Source organism: Manacus vitellinus, unplaced genomic scaffold, assembly GCF_001715985.3.
Source record: "Manacus vitellinus isolate BGI_N305 unplaced genomic scaffold, ASM171598v3 scaffold_3_pilon, whole genome shotgun sequence".
NCBI lineage: Eukaryota > Metazoa > Chordata > Aves > Passeriformes > Pipridae > Manacus > Manacus vitellinus.
This window is the reverse complement of record NW_021940535.1, coordinates 22,476,546-22,491,521: the sequence shown is the minus strand read 5'-3', so window position 1 is coordinate 22,491,521 and position 14,976 is coordinate 22,476,546. Positions and strand designations below refer to the sequence as shown.

Genomic DNA, 14,976 nt, shown 5'->3' with positions numbered 1-14,976 from the left:
ATGTTCCCAGCAAATCATCCTGCACCACTGATGTGGTCAAGCTGCCAAAACACACTCAGCTGACAACTCCTTGAAAATTCGTATCTGTTTCTGGGGCTTGGTTCTTCTTCCCCAGAAGTAGTATGATTTCATCCCCAAGGTATCATGTACATTCATCATAAACCTAAAATACAGTCTTCTTCCCTACACGTAACAAAGTTGAAGTCCTGTTCATTTTACAATATTAAAAGCAATTGTTCACATTTTCCTAAATGGTTTTCACCACCTGCAGGACAACAGAAATTAATAAAATCCAATTTTCATTGTAAATAACACTGTCTTGATGGCCCTAGTATTGACCTTTTCAACATTACTTTATGTGCAAGTCAACCACTGTATTTTTTGGCTCCCATACCAGTTACCAACAAGTTGTTTTTCATTCTTCCCTCGGTCTGCTGCAGAAAGTGTTTTTGCTGGGGGAAAAGTGGGCCTAGTACTGACAACCTGATCCTTAGTTGTTAGTACACTGAAACATGTTACGCTTTCTTTGAAAACGAAGGCTGTAGTGACATAAACCCAACTTGACACAAATTCAGAAGTACACACTGTCTACAAATTGATGACCAGGAATTGACCACACACACTGCTGTTTTTATTTGAAGTTGCTGACTTCCAGCATCAGGCTGACTCAAAATGGTGATTTCTTTCACCAAATTCACTGGTGAACACTGCAACTGTCACTTGCTTTAACTTTTAAGAAGGTACCAAGAGATAAGTCATGAAAGTTCAACAGTAAGACATCAGGAAACTTAAAACACCAGGTTTTCAAGACTTTAAATATCCACTAACTTCATTTTTGCATAGTGCTGTCCCATTATACACTCCCTTCCCCCACTGCCAGCAGATCAAAATTAAAAAAACCTCATTATGGAAAATATAAGACATTTAATTCAAGTAAATTTTAAACCTTGTTGTAAAACTACTGAAAGACTATCTCAGAAACAGAAGAATTAATTACTTCCCTTCAAAGTGGTTAGGGTTTTTTTTAATGTTGTATGAATGTGGACTTGGCAACTGTAAAGAAAAAACTTCCATCAACTAAAATCTAAGTTACAGGAAAGAAGGTAAATTCTTTATGATCTGGTCAACTCATTCTGTTGGAAAGAAGAAAGTAAAGCAGATTTTATCTTCGTTTTCTGCTTCCGTTGCAGCCCACCGGTTACCTATGCAAATATTTTAAAGTTCAATTTAAGAAACAGAAAAAAGTTGCATGTGAATCCTTAAACAGTATTATAAAGAAGGTTAAAGACACAATGATTCTGCCAAAGCTCGGCACATAAATTTCAAGTTTAGAATAAACTGCGTATGAAGGTAACTGGTTAAAACAGTATACACTGAAGATCCTTTCCCTCAAATACATTCCCAACTGAAGTTTTCCCAAGCTCAGACTTAGTGTTTGATTTCATAGGGTTTTTTTGTTTTGTTTGGGGTTTTTTTTGGTGGTTTCTTTTCCGCCCCCAGATGCAGCTATCAATACAGTTCTGGTACAGCAAGAACTCTACATTCCATTTCTCTTTTCACCCTAAAAGCTCTTTACAGGTGAAAAGGATATTGTCCTATTGCAATTTGACAAACTGACAAACACAGCCAAAAAAATCTATTTTTAAGCACTTGTGTCCAACAGCAAAGAGATCAGCATTTTTAAGTTGCAGCACTGTTTCTCCCAACAGAGAACAGATGCCTACGGTCAGAGAAACAAGTTCTGTAAATACACTTATCAAACTGATTCTGTTTTAAATTCACCTCAAAATGGAATGTTTCAAATCATGAAAGGGTCTAAAAGCTGCACATAAACATTATTTAATGTTAGATACACACTAAGTTTTTATTAAGCATTACACTAGAACTACTTTGGTATAAAAAATACTTTATTTTAAAGCTATGAAAGTTATAAATATATGTAGTTAAACTTTCTACTCACAGAATGTTTGCTATTTTAACATTAGTGATTTGTTTCTCCTAACGAATCTGAATTTTATTCGAAAGGTTTACAAGACATTATTACTATAATTTAAAAAACCCAGCATTACAGGGAGCTGTACTAATTGTGATGTTTTATCAGTATTCATTTAACCTCTAGATTTTTAATGAAGGCAGCAAAAACAACTATTTTCTGATGATACAGAATTTCTTATTTCTTGAAGCGTTTCTGTGGTTGACCACTTCTTCATTAGTTACCTGCAGCATGGCACCTTCCTGCCAAAGAAAAAAAAAGTGTATCTGAAGATGTTTATCACATATGTCTAAACCAAATTACCAATAGGGGAACTTCAGCCATATTTTTTTTAAAAAAAAGTATAAGCAGTTCACTGGTGTGTCTAACACAAGAGGAACAGGACTTCTGTTAGCTGAGTCCATGTTCTTCAGTGGGTAGCCTTTTAAAGGCAATGGAACTTTGAAATTAGGGCATTTTTTGGTTGCCTTTTTTGATAGGCTTCTTTGATTTTTATTTAAAAACCAAATCTATTAGAGTATGCCATCCTTACTCTGAATAACTCGTTTATTACTTGATGAATTTTCATTAATTTGAGGTGCAAACATTCAATGCATTAAGAGTAAGGCTGACTGAATTTGGCACTAAGGTTTGTTAGCTGCAAGAACTATAAAAAATGGTGGAAACCTCAACATTCTAGCCAAATTCCAATTTACATAAACACATTGTACACTAAAGAAATACCACCTGCAGTTTCATTTGAAGTTTTCACTTCCCCTCCTAAAGAACTGCTTATGCAGTTGTTAAAAGAATGGACGACACATTCCTTCACAGAGGCAGATGTATTCTGTGGTGCAATTTTTTTCCTTACACGTAAACAGTCTACAGTTACTTGGGAACCTTCAGGATGAAACGTGTTATATAAAATAGATTACAGCAGACAAGACACAAAACAACATAGTTCATTTTCAACAGCACAGAACTACCTTCATTGCATTACCTTGCAACCACCATAATGCATAGACTCCCAAGAAAAAAGAAAATGTTGCAGGATGCAAAAATAAAGTTGTATGATTTAATTAACTTGTGACCTACCATTTTAACTACCAACACCAGGGATGGAACCCTTGCAAAGCTTTACTAATGGACACTTGCAGGTCTCATTTGTTCAACTGTAGCAGTGTACAGTGGCAGCAGTCTATGCTTGTCCAGGGTTCATATCATAGCTAGATTCCAGTAGGAAAAAAATATGTTAAGTAGCTGAAATTAACAAAAATTTGTTTGTAAAAAATTTAATACAAGAAAACAGGATTCACAAATTTCTTTTCAATTTGTAATTGTTAACTCAATTAATTGCTATGTTAAACTAAATAACAATAATCACTATGCTGAAAGAATACTGTCAGACAATATTAGATTTGGTTTTGATACATTAAGAAAGGAAAAGTAAATAAGATCTTACCTAAAGAAGTTTAACTGAAGCTTAGAACTATTTTGCTCTACACCCTCAGCCTTCGTTGGCATCCTTATTAATCAACTACTGTAGTTAAAGCTTTGCAGAAATACAGCACAGCTTTTTAAGACTGGCTGAACTTAGTGACGTTTTCAAGAGTTCTCTTGTACTAGACCTGTGTCCCTGGAGGAGTACCTTGCTGGGGTTATTTCCTTCCCTTGCCATTGAAGAAGCAGCATCTAAAAAATCTAAAAAGGTGTTTCTCCTTGCAGAGATACCCCTTAAGTTACCTAGATATTTACACCTGATCATTTACAGACAACATACTTTTTCTGACCAGCATTTAGTTTACACGTACAACAAAAGCTTTATATTATTTGTGGGACCTTATACTACCCACTCCTTGCCTTATTTTACAGTATTAAAAAAAAAATCTAAAATTACACAATATTTCCTTTAGAATTATTTTATTAAAATCATAAATGTACAACAGCTTCTTAACTCTACACACGCACTTAAATTTTTAAAAGGAAAACGTTATGTCTTATTACACCATGATCCTGGCTAAAAGCTTTTCAAAACTTTGAGAAAAATCTTAAAAAAGGTTTCACATGTCACCTGAAACTTACAAATTTAACATTATCAAAGGAATGCTTCTACACTTACAAAGACCACTAGAAAGAAACAACAATTAAAAAGCTAAGAAACTGTCTCAAAGGCATTTTTACAATCCTTCCTCCACGGTAAGGTAATGTTATTAAATAATCCAAATCCATTCACAAAATGGCTCTCTGCATCTGCTCTGGTGTCTTCTGCCATACCACTGCATATTTATGCATGACTGAGATAAGTGTTTCCTTAACATTGTTATTTCGATAACCTGAAGCTGTTCTGTTACCTCTGGGCTCTCATCCTCTCCTATTTATACAGTGAAGCCTGTTTCAACAGAAGTAAAGAGTAAAAAAATAGGTTATGAAATTATTCATCTAACCATTTTTTAAAGGAAAGACAATATCCTAAAAAGCTTTAAACTCCTGCAGCTACTCTCAAGAATCACTGCATTTTTAACACTTATAAACATACTTACCCATGGTATGCTCGAAGAAACTCAGTAACGGCTCCTCCCTCCATATCCACCACTTCCTCCACTGCCTCCTGGACCATAGTTTCCTGCAATTGCAGAACAAGAAACCAAATCGTTCCATCAGTACACTTCTCAAATCTAGGAATGCTTTTGACTGAAGCAATCAATCAAAGCTTGGCTGAATGAACATTAACATCTACTTTACTTCCAGAAACAGCATATACAACAAAGACTTTAACATTTCGCTGTCTTCCACTAACTAACCTCCAAAGACTTTCACAGGAAGGAACTACATGCCAAAATATTAAAAGATTCAACAGTGTTACATGTAATTTGACACACTGTCCTGTCTTGAGCCTGTGAGGGCTGACTCTACTTGCATGCTGAACCTTACAAGAAAGGGCCTCATGTTTCAGTTTCCATTTCACAAGCTTTACATGCCATATTAAACAACATTTAGGCAACAAAAACCAGGAAGTGTCAGGAAAAAAATTACACAAGAAGAAGAAAGAAAAAAGAAATCCCAACAAGTCCGGTGGTGATTAACTACACTCTCTACAAAGTGTAACAACTAAAATCTTTGCAGATTGGAAAATGCAAAACATTGTAGAGCAAGTTTCTATCTTTTATCCCTGAGACAAGCTTTGCAGTTTTAAGATGGGAAACTGTAGCCAACTTGCAGAAAGAACATGAGCGCTGCAGTCCATCTATTGCAGAAGTTACCAATTTCTACACGTCACTCTTGGAATTATACAGAATGGCCTGGGTTGGAAGGGACCTTTCATCCTGTTCCAAGCCCTCTGTCATGGGCAGGGGTATCTTTCACTAGACCAGGTTGCTCAAAGCCCAATCCAACCTTGCTTTGAACACTGCCAGGGATGGGCCACACACAACTTCTCTGGGCAACCTGTTCCAGTGCCTCACCACCCTCACAGTAAAAGATAGTTTCCCAAAATCTAATCCAAATATACCCTCTCTTTAGTTCAAAACATGTCCTATCTTCCTTTCTATTTCTCCAAAAGACTAAAAGCCCACCCACTCAGGCTACAAGGAAAGTCAGGGTATATATACAATACCTCCACCATATGGTCCCCCCATGTTTCTACTGCCACCAAAATTTCCACTCTTCATCGGACCGTAATTTGAAGGTTGTTGGTTGTAGTTTCCAAAATCATTATAGTTCCCACTTCCATAATTGCCTGCATTATCAATACAAAAGTGAAGAAATATCTAGATGAGCTAAAAAAGATACAACACTAAGTTACCTCATTATTAGAATTTTTAATAAAGGAAGAAATTACATAGGTATTCCAGCAGGGCATGCAACAAACAGTGTTTTCATTCTATGTCATACTATCTGGAAAACAACAGCTTCCTTAGGTAACATTTATAAATACCCCTCGCCCCAATTTCAAATTATTTGCACTAATTTAAACTCAAATGCTTGGATGTTCCAAGCCTAAACATTACCTCCACCATAGTTGTCATAACCACCTCCATAGCCCCCACCCTGGTTGCCATATCCAGGTCCTCCTCCACCATATCCTCCTCTTCCACCTCCATAACCAGGACTGCCACCGAAGTTGCCACCTGTGACAACACAATCCTTTAAAATAAAACTTTTCAATGTAGGAGGCACTCCAATTATACAGAAATAAAGGCTATTCTTGTGTTTAGAAGCCTACAGGGAAAAAAAATGTCGTTTTGGAAAGAAATTTCTATGAACAGTATTCTTAGAGGCACATACCAACCCTCACCATAACTGGACCATGATCAAACCCCACAAGACAGACTGCCTAAAAGCCTCACTGATAGGTTTAATTAAAATCTTTGGGTTTTTAGGAAATTTAAGACACACTCCTATTATACAGAAAAGGGCATGGTTGTCCACAAAATAACCATACAAAAGTTTAACACGAGCCAACAACCAAGTACGCGTCTTAAAGCCAACAAAATGGTTTAGGCAATTAATATGAATTTTATACAAACACTAAATAAATATAAAAGTGTTTCTGAGGGAGAGAAAAAACAATCACCACAACAGTAAACTAACCTCCAGGTCCTCCACCATATCCGTTATACCCATCACCAAATCCACGGCCACTTCCATACCCATCTATTGGAAGAAAAAAAACCAATCTAGTTGAATTCTCAAACCCCTATGACCTTAAGAACCAAATCTCAGAAATTAAGGACAGGTACACTTGACTTCAATACACATACATCCAATCAATGTTTAATCAATTTCTCCTTTTCTTGCATTTGTACAATATCCAATTTTAAAAGGTCAGGTGAGTGTTGCACAGAACCAGAGAAGTCTCTGAATTCTTTAACAAACAAGATGATTAAGTTTAGTTTACTTCTGGCTTTCAACAGAAGCTTAAAAAAAACCAAAACTTCATTTGCAAATTATTTTTCCCAAAAAACGCCTAACTGCTACAACTGCATTATATTAAACAGCAGCAGAACTTACGAAGTTACCCAGAACCAGACAGACAGTATTAGTAAGGTAAAAAAAATAAATGCTACAAACATGCCTGTCTTACCGGCTCCCCCTCTGAAATTGCTGCCAGGTCCTGGACCAAAGTTGCCACCACCTCCACGAGCATCACCAAAACCAAAGTTCCCTGTAACAGTTTAACATCTGTAAGGAGTGAGGTCACAGAAAGTAAACACAAAAATCAACCACAAACCACTACTTTTACGTACCTCCTCTCCCACTCCTAGAATTCTGAACCTCCTGCATTTCCTGTCTAGAGAGAGCTTTCCTTACTTCTGCGTTATGGCCATTGATGGTGTGGTACTTCTGCACTGTAACCATATCAAATAAGATACTATCAGCATATAAGTACTGATCTGGCAACAACTAAGAGCATCAAACTTCCAATCCATATACACTCAGAATCATTTAAAGGAATACAAAACACCATACAATTTCTAAACAAAGACAACAATACTTATTTGAAATACACATTCCCACAAAATTCACCAAAACCATGATGTAGCAAATATACAGTACATAACTTATATCGTATAATAACATATACCATAACAGAATCATTATCTCTTTAAGTTTAGTTTTACACAATTACCAAGACTGCAAGGGTTAATACTACTAAAAGAAAGAATGAAATGAAGCTTACTCACATACAATTTTATCCACAGGATCATGGTCATCAAATGTAACAAACCCAAACCCTCTCTTTTTACCAGACTGTCTATCAGTAATGATTTCAATAGTGTCGATTTTCCCATATTCTTCAAAGTAGTCACGAAGGTGGTGCTCTTCAGTGTCCTCTTTAATACCACCAACAAATAGTTTTTTCACAGTAACATGAGCACCAGGTTTTCCAGATTCCTGTTAAAAGAACTCTTTAAATTAGCATAAAGAAAAACAATTTCACAAACTACTATTTTACCAGGATTTCAGGAATAGAATACTGATAAACTAGGATTTTTCAAGCACTGAGGTACAGCTCTCTCCCGATACAAGCCCCTGGCAACCTTGTTAGAGAAGCAACACAGGGTCACTTGGAGGTTTTTCCTCCCCCCTTAAAAAAAGCCTTAAAAGCACTAAAACATATACGGATCAACTGCATGGAAGTATTTAATAACTTAAGCTAGAGCATGATTTTTATAACTGAAACCAAGATACATCAGCTTCCTCTGCCCAATTCCCCAACAGCAGTGAACCATTTTTTACTCATAAAAACGTCTTTCAACCTCTGCAAATTAACAACTGCATTTTAATCCCTATTTAAAAAACGAAAGCAACTCCAAATATTCATGAGCTATTTCTGCACTTTGGAGCATGATAACCAAGCTGCTGCACTACCTAAGAATGACTTAGTCCTAAAGCTTAGCAGTAGCATTGTGTGTATAAGCACTGTGCACGTATGCTGCTGTAATTATCTTTTTCCAAATGCTAACCAACCTTGCATTCTGCAGGGAATGAAAAGAAAACTGGAATAGCAAACAGAGGTACCACTGATTACAAATTCCACTTCCCCGTACCTTTGGGACAGCTCATTTAATTCCAGCTCATTAGTCCAAATATGCTAAACACCTGAGTCCAATGTGGTAAACAGAACTTGCCTTATAATCCACACTTGTTCCCCAAGTACCTCTGAACCACCATAACCTGGCTTACAGGTTCACTGCATTTCTGTGAACACACCTGCTCTGTGCCCTGAATCTGAAAATCAAGTATGCCTGGGGCTAAAACCAGCACAGTCCAAAGATGATTCTGTACATCAGAAAAAAAGTTTCCCTACTACATTTTCTACTTTTAGTCACTTACTATATACCTTTTAGAAACACCCCAAAATGATCCTGGAATAATCAAAAAGGACTGACAGGATTTTATTAATTTGAGGCTTAGGAACAGTTCGATAATTACAGGCACTCAACATGTTTTTGCTAACACTACTTTCAGACCTCAGATGAATCCCTTGCAGACATGAATAGTACAGCCAGAGTACCTTCACAATTCACTGTAATTACAGACATTTATGTAATTGCATCAATTAACAGACCAAAAGCGTGGGAAATAGTGCCCCAACTATAGCCTTTCAACTAGAGAACTGAAACCATGGCAATTTCAAACAAGAACAAAGCCTAAGTGTCTGACCAAAACAGAAATCTTTTTTCAAATCAGGTCAAGTATCTACTTTCAAAGCCATACTTACCTCTCTAGCCACAGCTCTCTTAGGCTCAACCACCCTTCCATCAATTGTGTGAGGTCTTGCAGCCATGGCTGCATCAACTTCAGCCATGGAAGAGAATGTTACAAAACCAAACCCCCTTGATCTTTTGCTTGCAGGATCCCTCATTACCTAAAATCAATAAACACATTTAAACCTTTTATACCTGTATCATATTAAGCTTTACAGAAACAGTATTTGGAGAAAGTGCGTAAACTTAATTTACGTTTTCCGTGACTTAATTTTGAAACACAATGATAATAAAATAGCAGGCTCTGCTGATTTAACATGAATGGCACTGCTTGGCATCACAGAAATTGAAACCACTGGTGCCCTACAAGACTCTATCTGTTAACTCAGAAATGCTGCTAGATCAGTGAGGTACATCTACACTTATGGTTTTTTTTCTAAGAAAAAAAAAAAAAGATCATACCCATAATTTCTTTTAAGCTTTCTGAAGACCGCAAACTTTAAATTTGCGTTATGAAATAGGTATTTAGTACTCCCCAAACAAATTCTGTGCAAGAACTTCTACGAGAGCCACCATCCCTGGTGGTATTTGAAAGACACACAGACGTGGTGCTTAGGAACATTGTTTGGTGGTGGACTTGGCAGGGCTGGGTTAACAGTTGATAATACTAAGGGTTTCTTCCAACCTAAATGCCTCTATGAAAACATCACAAAGACATCCTTTTCCAGCTTTATCAAGGCTGCTTACCACAATACCAGCTTTCTGCCAAATGTCACCAATCACACAGACGTAACTGTGCTCTGTGCGAGCACTTCCTATGCACTTCAGCCAATGACACCAGTGTTAAATTGCTGGAATCAGTGGTTACATAGTCTGGGAAGATTTTACAGAAAACAGATTGTAAACGCTCCCTAACCCTATCAACAGAGTTTGCAAGGGAAAAATCTATGCATTGCTTCCATGGACTGATTTCTGTATAAACCAAACTGGACACTTCAGAAAATCTAATGTTCCATATTCTCATTAAGCTATCCAGAAAACAAACTCCCCATTTAAAATTCCTAAACGTTCCATGCCATTGTTGTGTATTAGTATGCCAAACTTACCACACAGTCTGTAAGCTTTCCCCATTGCTCATAGTAACTCCTCAAGCTTTCCTCTGTGGTTTCAAAGCTTAAGCCGCCAATAAACAGTTTGCGGAACTGCTCCTTTTCCCTCTGCCACAGAAAAGAAGATTACATTAATATAATTAAAAACACCTCTCTTTCATCAATGAATTAAACACCAAGATTTTCATAAGTGTCAAAAACTTTCAGTTAAGTCTTATTTCCAAAATCAAGATTGACTCTTCTAAATGTTCTACCCCGTTAAAAAAACAATTAACAATTTATGCAATTCTACAGGTCCACTTTTACTATACAGATTTTATTAGTGTACTTATTCCTGTCCCTCCCTCCAAGTATCAAAAACAAGGGAGCACACTCAAAGACTTCCAGAACATTCCTCTCAAAGACCTTTATGAGATGCTTTTTAAAGAAAAGGAACATAAAAACAAACCTCAAAGTTCTCACTACAGAAAACAAAACCATTCATACTGTCCAGCTCTATTCTAGGTGACATTTATTTTTAAAAACCGTTCTGGCTCAAACTGCTGTACATGAACACTACTATACTATTTACCCAAAGCAATAAAGGTAAAAATAAACAAAATACAACTAAAAATGTTCTAAAACGGGTCAACAATTGATATTTTCTCCATAATTATTAAAATAAATGAAAGTCAGAGCATCTGTAAAATTGATCTGGGATCCCACACCATTGGAATTAGCAGCAAACCTCTCCACCTCAACAGCAGCAGTATCAAAACAACTCCCCTTAAAACAGACATGTGAATAATACACATTTGTACCCACTAATATAAATCATGTTTCCAATAAAACTTTATTACCTTACAGAGAAACCATCACTGCACTTGTTCAGCAGAAAACTGCTGCAATGACAAGGACATCATAAAAAAACTCCGAAAAATCCAACAAAAATGGACCAGTATTACTGTATTATATTTACTCTTTCGTATGTAGTCATACACCAAAGCAGGAAGGACAACCTTCCAATCATTTCAAACCACTTTTATAGCAGGTTTATATACCAAGCATGCGTAATTGGCATCTTCTACACACAGTAGTATCACTAGCTCGTACCTGTTACAATTTCATGTCAAGCAATTTAAAAATGCACTAAAAAGTTGTTCCCTTTTCACAGAATTTTTGATTTCTGAATGTTGTTTTAAAGAAAACTGTCCTGCTAAGCACAAGAGAATTCAAAAGCAATGATGACTTTAGCTTTATGCTGACATATAACTTTAAAAATCGAGAAAATCTGCCTGGGTGTTTTGGTTTCCTTTAGGGGGTGGTTGGTTTTTTAAAAACCCGAACAAGGCACAGAAAATTGTAACTGGCAAACACAACATGACCAGCTATGCATGGGACAATAAGGTAAACGGATAAAAGGAAACTAGATAAACAATGAGACTTAAAAAACAAGCAAAATACCTCAGCGCACATATGCTTTTAGAAGTATTAAGCCAACCTGCATGCAGACCAACGTGTTTTCTGAGGTTGTTCAAGGCAGGCCTGGATCTAGATATTTGAGAACCGCCAGTTTAAATGTCTCTTGAAAACACTTGTAATCTGCTGTTGGATCTAATATTTTTTCTTCTAGGAACATGGACAAAGCTAGTACTGTCGCCTCCTTCTACAGACAGGTAAAATGACACACGAGAGTTTAAAAGCGGCAAACCTATGTTTTATGTCATGTCATTTCCTTTTGCTTTATCTCATAAAAGAAATAAAGAACACTGCATACCAGATCTGGGCTAAAAAACCCCATATGGTGCCTGTTATACTATAATTTTTTTTAATTTGAGTAAGCTGGCAAAGAAAACTTTTTAAGCAATAATATTGCAAAAAAAATCCTCGCTTGAAATTACTTCAGTTCTGCTGCCTAAAAATTAGGGACCACGTGGTTACTGTTTTATAAGCTCACAAAAGACACTTTTCCCTATACAATCAATTATCATGCATTTAATAATGCACATTATTATACAAATATGAAAATCAAGCACATTTAGTAGGCTGCTAGGCTTTTTCCAACAAGTATTAGGTTCACCTCTGAAAAGTTATAAACATGTAAATAAAATTCAAGGAAAGAATAGAACCTATCACCTGGAACAATGACAAAACGTACCACACATTACTAACTAACATCGAACAGGACAGTAATACACTTCACAGACATATTCAGTGTCATACCTCACCCAGAACGACATCTAGGCACCACGTCTCAGGACACACCAATAACAAAATGTATTACCAGTACTTTAAGGAAAATCACTGTGCAAAACCAACTTAAACATGCTGCTGTACTAACACACACACAGCCTCTGAGTGTGGAGAATCTATTCGTTTAAAGTGCTGTCAGTTTGAAGAAGCTCTGGTTAACCTAACATTAACCTCCCACCAGGGTCCAGAGAGCTCTGACCGCGTAAAGCTTATGCTGAAGATTTAAAATGTACGATAATTATCATCACTCAAGTCCCTGTCCCTCCTAAAATCCTGAGGGAAATCTTCATTTGGTAAAAACACACTGACACTCCATGTCTACCAAAGCCTACAAAATAAAAACTAGAGGAAACACTTCCTTGAAGATTTCTACAATACACCCTGTGGTAGGAACGGACTGCGAGAGGAAATCTTTACAACCCCTGTAGAATCTTCGTTTGTATGCATTTTAAGTTTTCCTTTACAGGCTTAAAGAAACACTTGAAAGGACTAGAAAACGCACAGCCTTTACTGGAGTAATAATCACCGAAGCAAGGAAACCTGTCTGATATAGCAATAACACGTGGGCACACAATCTACGCCGACCGCAGAATTACTAACTAGGGTAACAAAATTGTTTGACGGAGACAAGCGATAGGGGATCCCAAAACTCCAGAGCTCCGCAATTCCTCAGCCCGGCTCCCCGCTCGCCGCCTGAGGCGGGCGGGACGTGGCGGCCGCGCCGGCTCCGCCATGTGGCGGCAGCAGGAACACCGCGGCCCCGAGCCGGCGGGGGAAAATGGCGCCCGGGAGCAGCCGCCCGTTCCAAGGGACAGGGCTGCAAAGCGCTTCCAGCGTGCAGCTACACACCTGGCACCAGGAAGACCTCTCCGGCGCTCCTTCCCGCCCCCGCGGATACCGAACGACTACAGCTTCCCCCACCGCCTCGCCCGTTCTCCCCGAGCGACCCCCCCAACCCCTGGCAGCTGCGATCCTCGGCCAGGCCGCCATTTTACCCCTCCCCCTCGGCACCGCCATTACCCACTGCACCGCCCCGGCCGCTCCGCACCTCGCGAGGCCAAGGCGGCCCCCGGCCCGCCCACCGACCGACCCCCGGAGTCCCCCATCCCCTTCCTCCGACGACACTTCTGGGCAGCGCGGCCACTGCTTAAGAATGCGCTGTTCACCATGCGCGGTTACCGCAGCTTCCGCTGCCTTGCCTGGGTGCGCGTCAGCCCCAGCCGCCCCTTCCAGAACCTTCCTCCGCGCACACACCCAGCGCCCGGCCCGCGGTGCGACTCGGCGGCGGCGCCAAGACCCGCGCAGACAAAGACTCAAGCCTGCTAGTAATGCCCAGCCCCGGAAAAATTCACTCCTCCCGCAGAAGCAAATGCGCCTCCCTCCTTAAAACCAAACTCTGAATCCTCCCTTCCTACGTACCATGTTCTTCATGGTTTACGTATTCCTGCTCGAGAGTACCGTACAACCGGTCGGTAATGGCTGCCTGAACTGTTACGTAATTTGAAATTCAGCTCCGCGTAGAGCTAGCGCCCTCCTTCTTCAGCCCGGGCTCGCTTCCGATATTATGGATTAATTAATTAAAAAAAAAAAAAAAGCTAGAATCTGGATCTTAAATGTCTCCAGAGGGGCGGCAGTTCTGTATAACGCCCCTACGTGTTTTTATCGCGCAATGAAAAGTCATCGACTCCGTTAGTAATGGCCGTCTCCGGAATGAGCCGAAGAAGCCGTCGTCGTCGAGCTTATGCACTTCGACAGCCGCCGGAAAGAGCCGAACGGGGAACGGAAGCCCATTCGGCTCACTTCGGCAATTTCCGGAACCTGCCGAAGCAGGCAAAAATGGCGCTCGGCTCCGGCTCGGCAATTTCCGGACAGAGAGACGCAGCCAGTTGACTGCCCCGGCCCGCTCGGCAATTTCCGACAACGGAACAGGCTCGCGAGACGTGCTCGAGGAGAGCCGAAGCGGCCCCGACCACCGCTGGCACCGTGTCACGGCTGGTTTTTGGGTTTTTTATTTATTTTATTTTTCCGGAAATTGCCGAGCGGACCCGAAGGCTCAAAGCTCGGGTTATAATTAGCCGGGGGCGGCTCCGCATTACCCCTCTATACGCGTGGTACTGGCAGGGAGCGGGAGGGCGCACCGTATCCCCAAAATATCGCTCTGGCCCCTGCCCCTTCCCCCTCCACCCGGGCAGGAGGAAATGCGAACTACACATTTTGGCACCAGCGCCGACACATCGCAGGGCCCCGGCGGAGGGAGGCGGACTCCGCCGCAGCCCGCTCCGCTCTACCCCGCACCGCCGGTATCGGGCACACTGCCTGCTCCGGCGCTCTGCTCTCCTCCCCTCCTTCATCCCCTCCCTCCCTCTCCCTCCCTCTGGCAGCCCCGCACACACCGCAGCAGAGGGTGAGTGCTGCCGCCCGGCGCGCGAGAGAAATGGCGCTGGAAAGGCTC

The 14,976-nt window shown here is 39.9% G+C and overlaps 1 protein-coding gene across 5 annotated transcripts; it reads right to left on the bottom strand.

Moving 5' to 3' along the window:
* Positions 1 to 1,886: 1,886 nt before the first annotated feature.
* HNRNPA2B1 (heterogeneous nuclear ribonucleoprotein A2/B1) lies at positions 1,887 to 14,286 on the bottom strand. 5 transcript variants are annotated; one of them, XR_001920971.2, is made up of 12 exons: positions 13,944 to 14,286; positions 10,290 to 10,400; positions 9,198 to 9,344; positions 7,657 to 7,867; positions 7,219 to 7,320; positions 7,047 to 7,136; positions 6,563 to 6,625; positions 5,980 to 6,099; positions 5,586 to 5,708; positions 4,513 to 4,595; positions 3,068 to 3,198; positions 1,887 to 2,235 (listed from the first exon to the last, which is right to left on the bottom strand). XR_001920971.2 is itself a non-coding variant. In XM_018075277.2 (11 exons), the coding sequence occupies exons 1-10, from the start codon at positions 13,953 to 13,955 to the stop codon at positions 4,534 to 4,536; spliced, it is 1,041 nt and encodes a 346-aa protein (XP_017930766.1). In that variant the 5' UTR covers positions 13,956 to 14,286; the 3' UTR covers positions 1,887 to 3,198; positions 4,513 to 4,533. The 5 variants fall into 5 exon arrangements, 3 of the variants coding, with proteins under 3 accessions (XP_017930766.1, XP_017930764.1, XP_008918643.1); XR_001920972.2 differs by having other exon boundaries at positions 7,056 to 7,136; positions 13,944 to 14,285; XM_018075277.2 differs by having other exon boundaries at positions 1,887 to 3,198.
* Between the last annotated feature and the right edge of the window lie 690 nt (positions 14,287 to 14,976).

Coding starts and splice junctions, on each gene's coding strand:
- HNRNPA2B1 (XM_018075277.2), bottom strand. Junction 7,321..7,656: donor TCCTGTGGATAAAATTGTAT/GTGAGTAAGCTT, acceptor ATATGGTTACAG/TGCAGAAGTACCACACCATC. Junction 6,100..6,562: donor ATATGGTGGAGGACCTGGAG/GTTAGTTTACTG, acceptor GTGTTGTCACAG/GTGGCAACTTCGGTGGCAGT.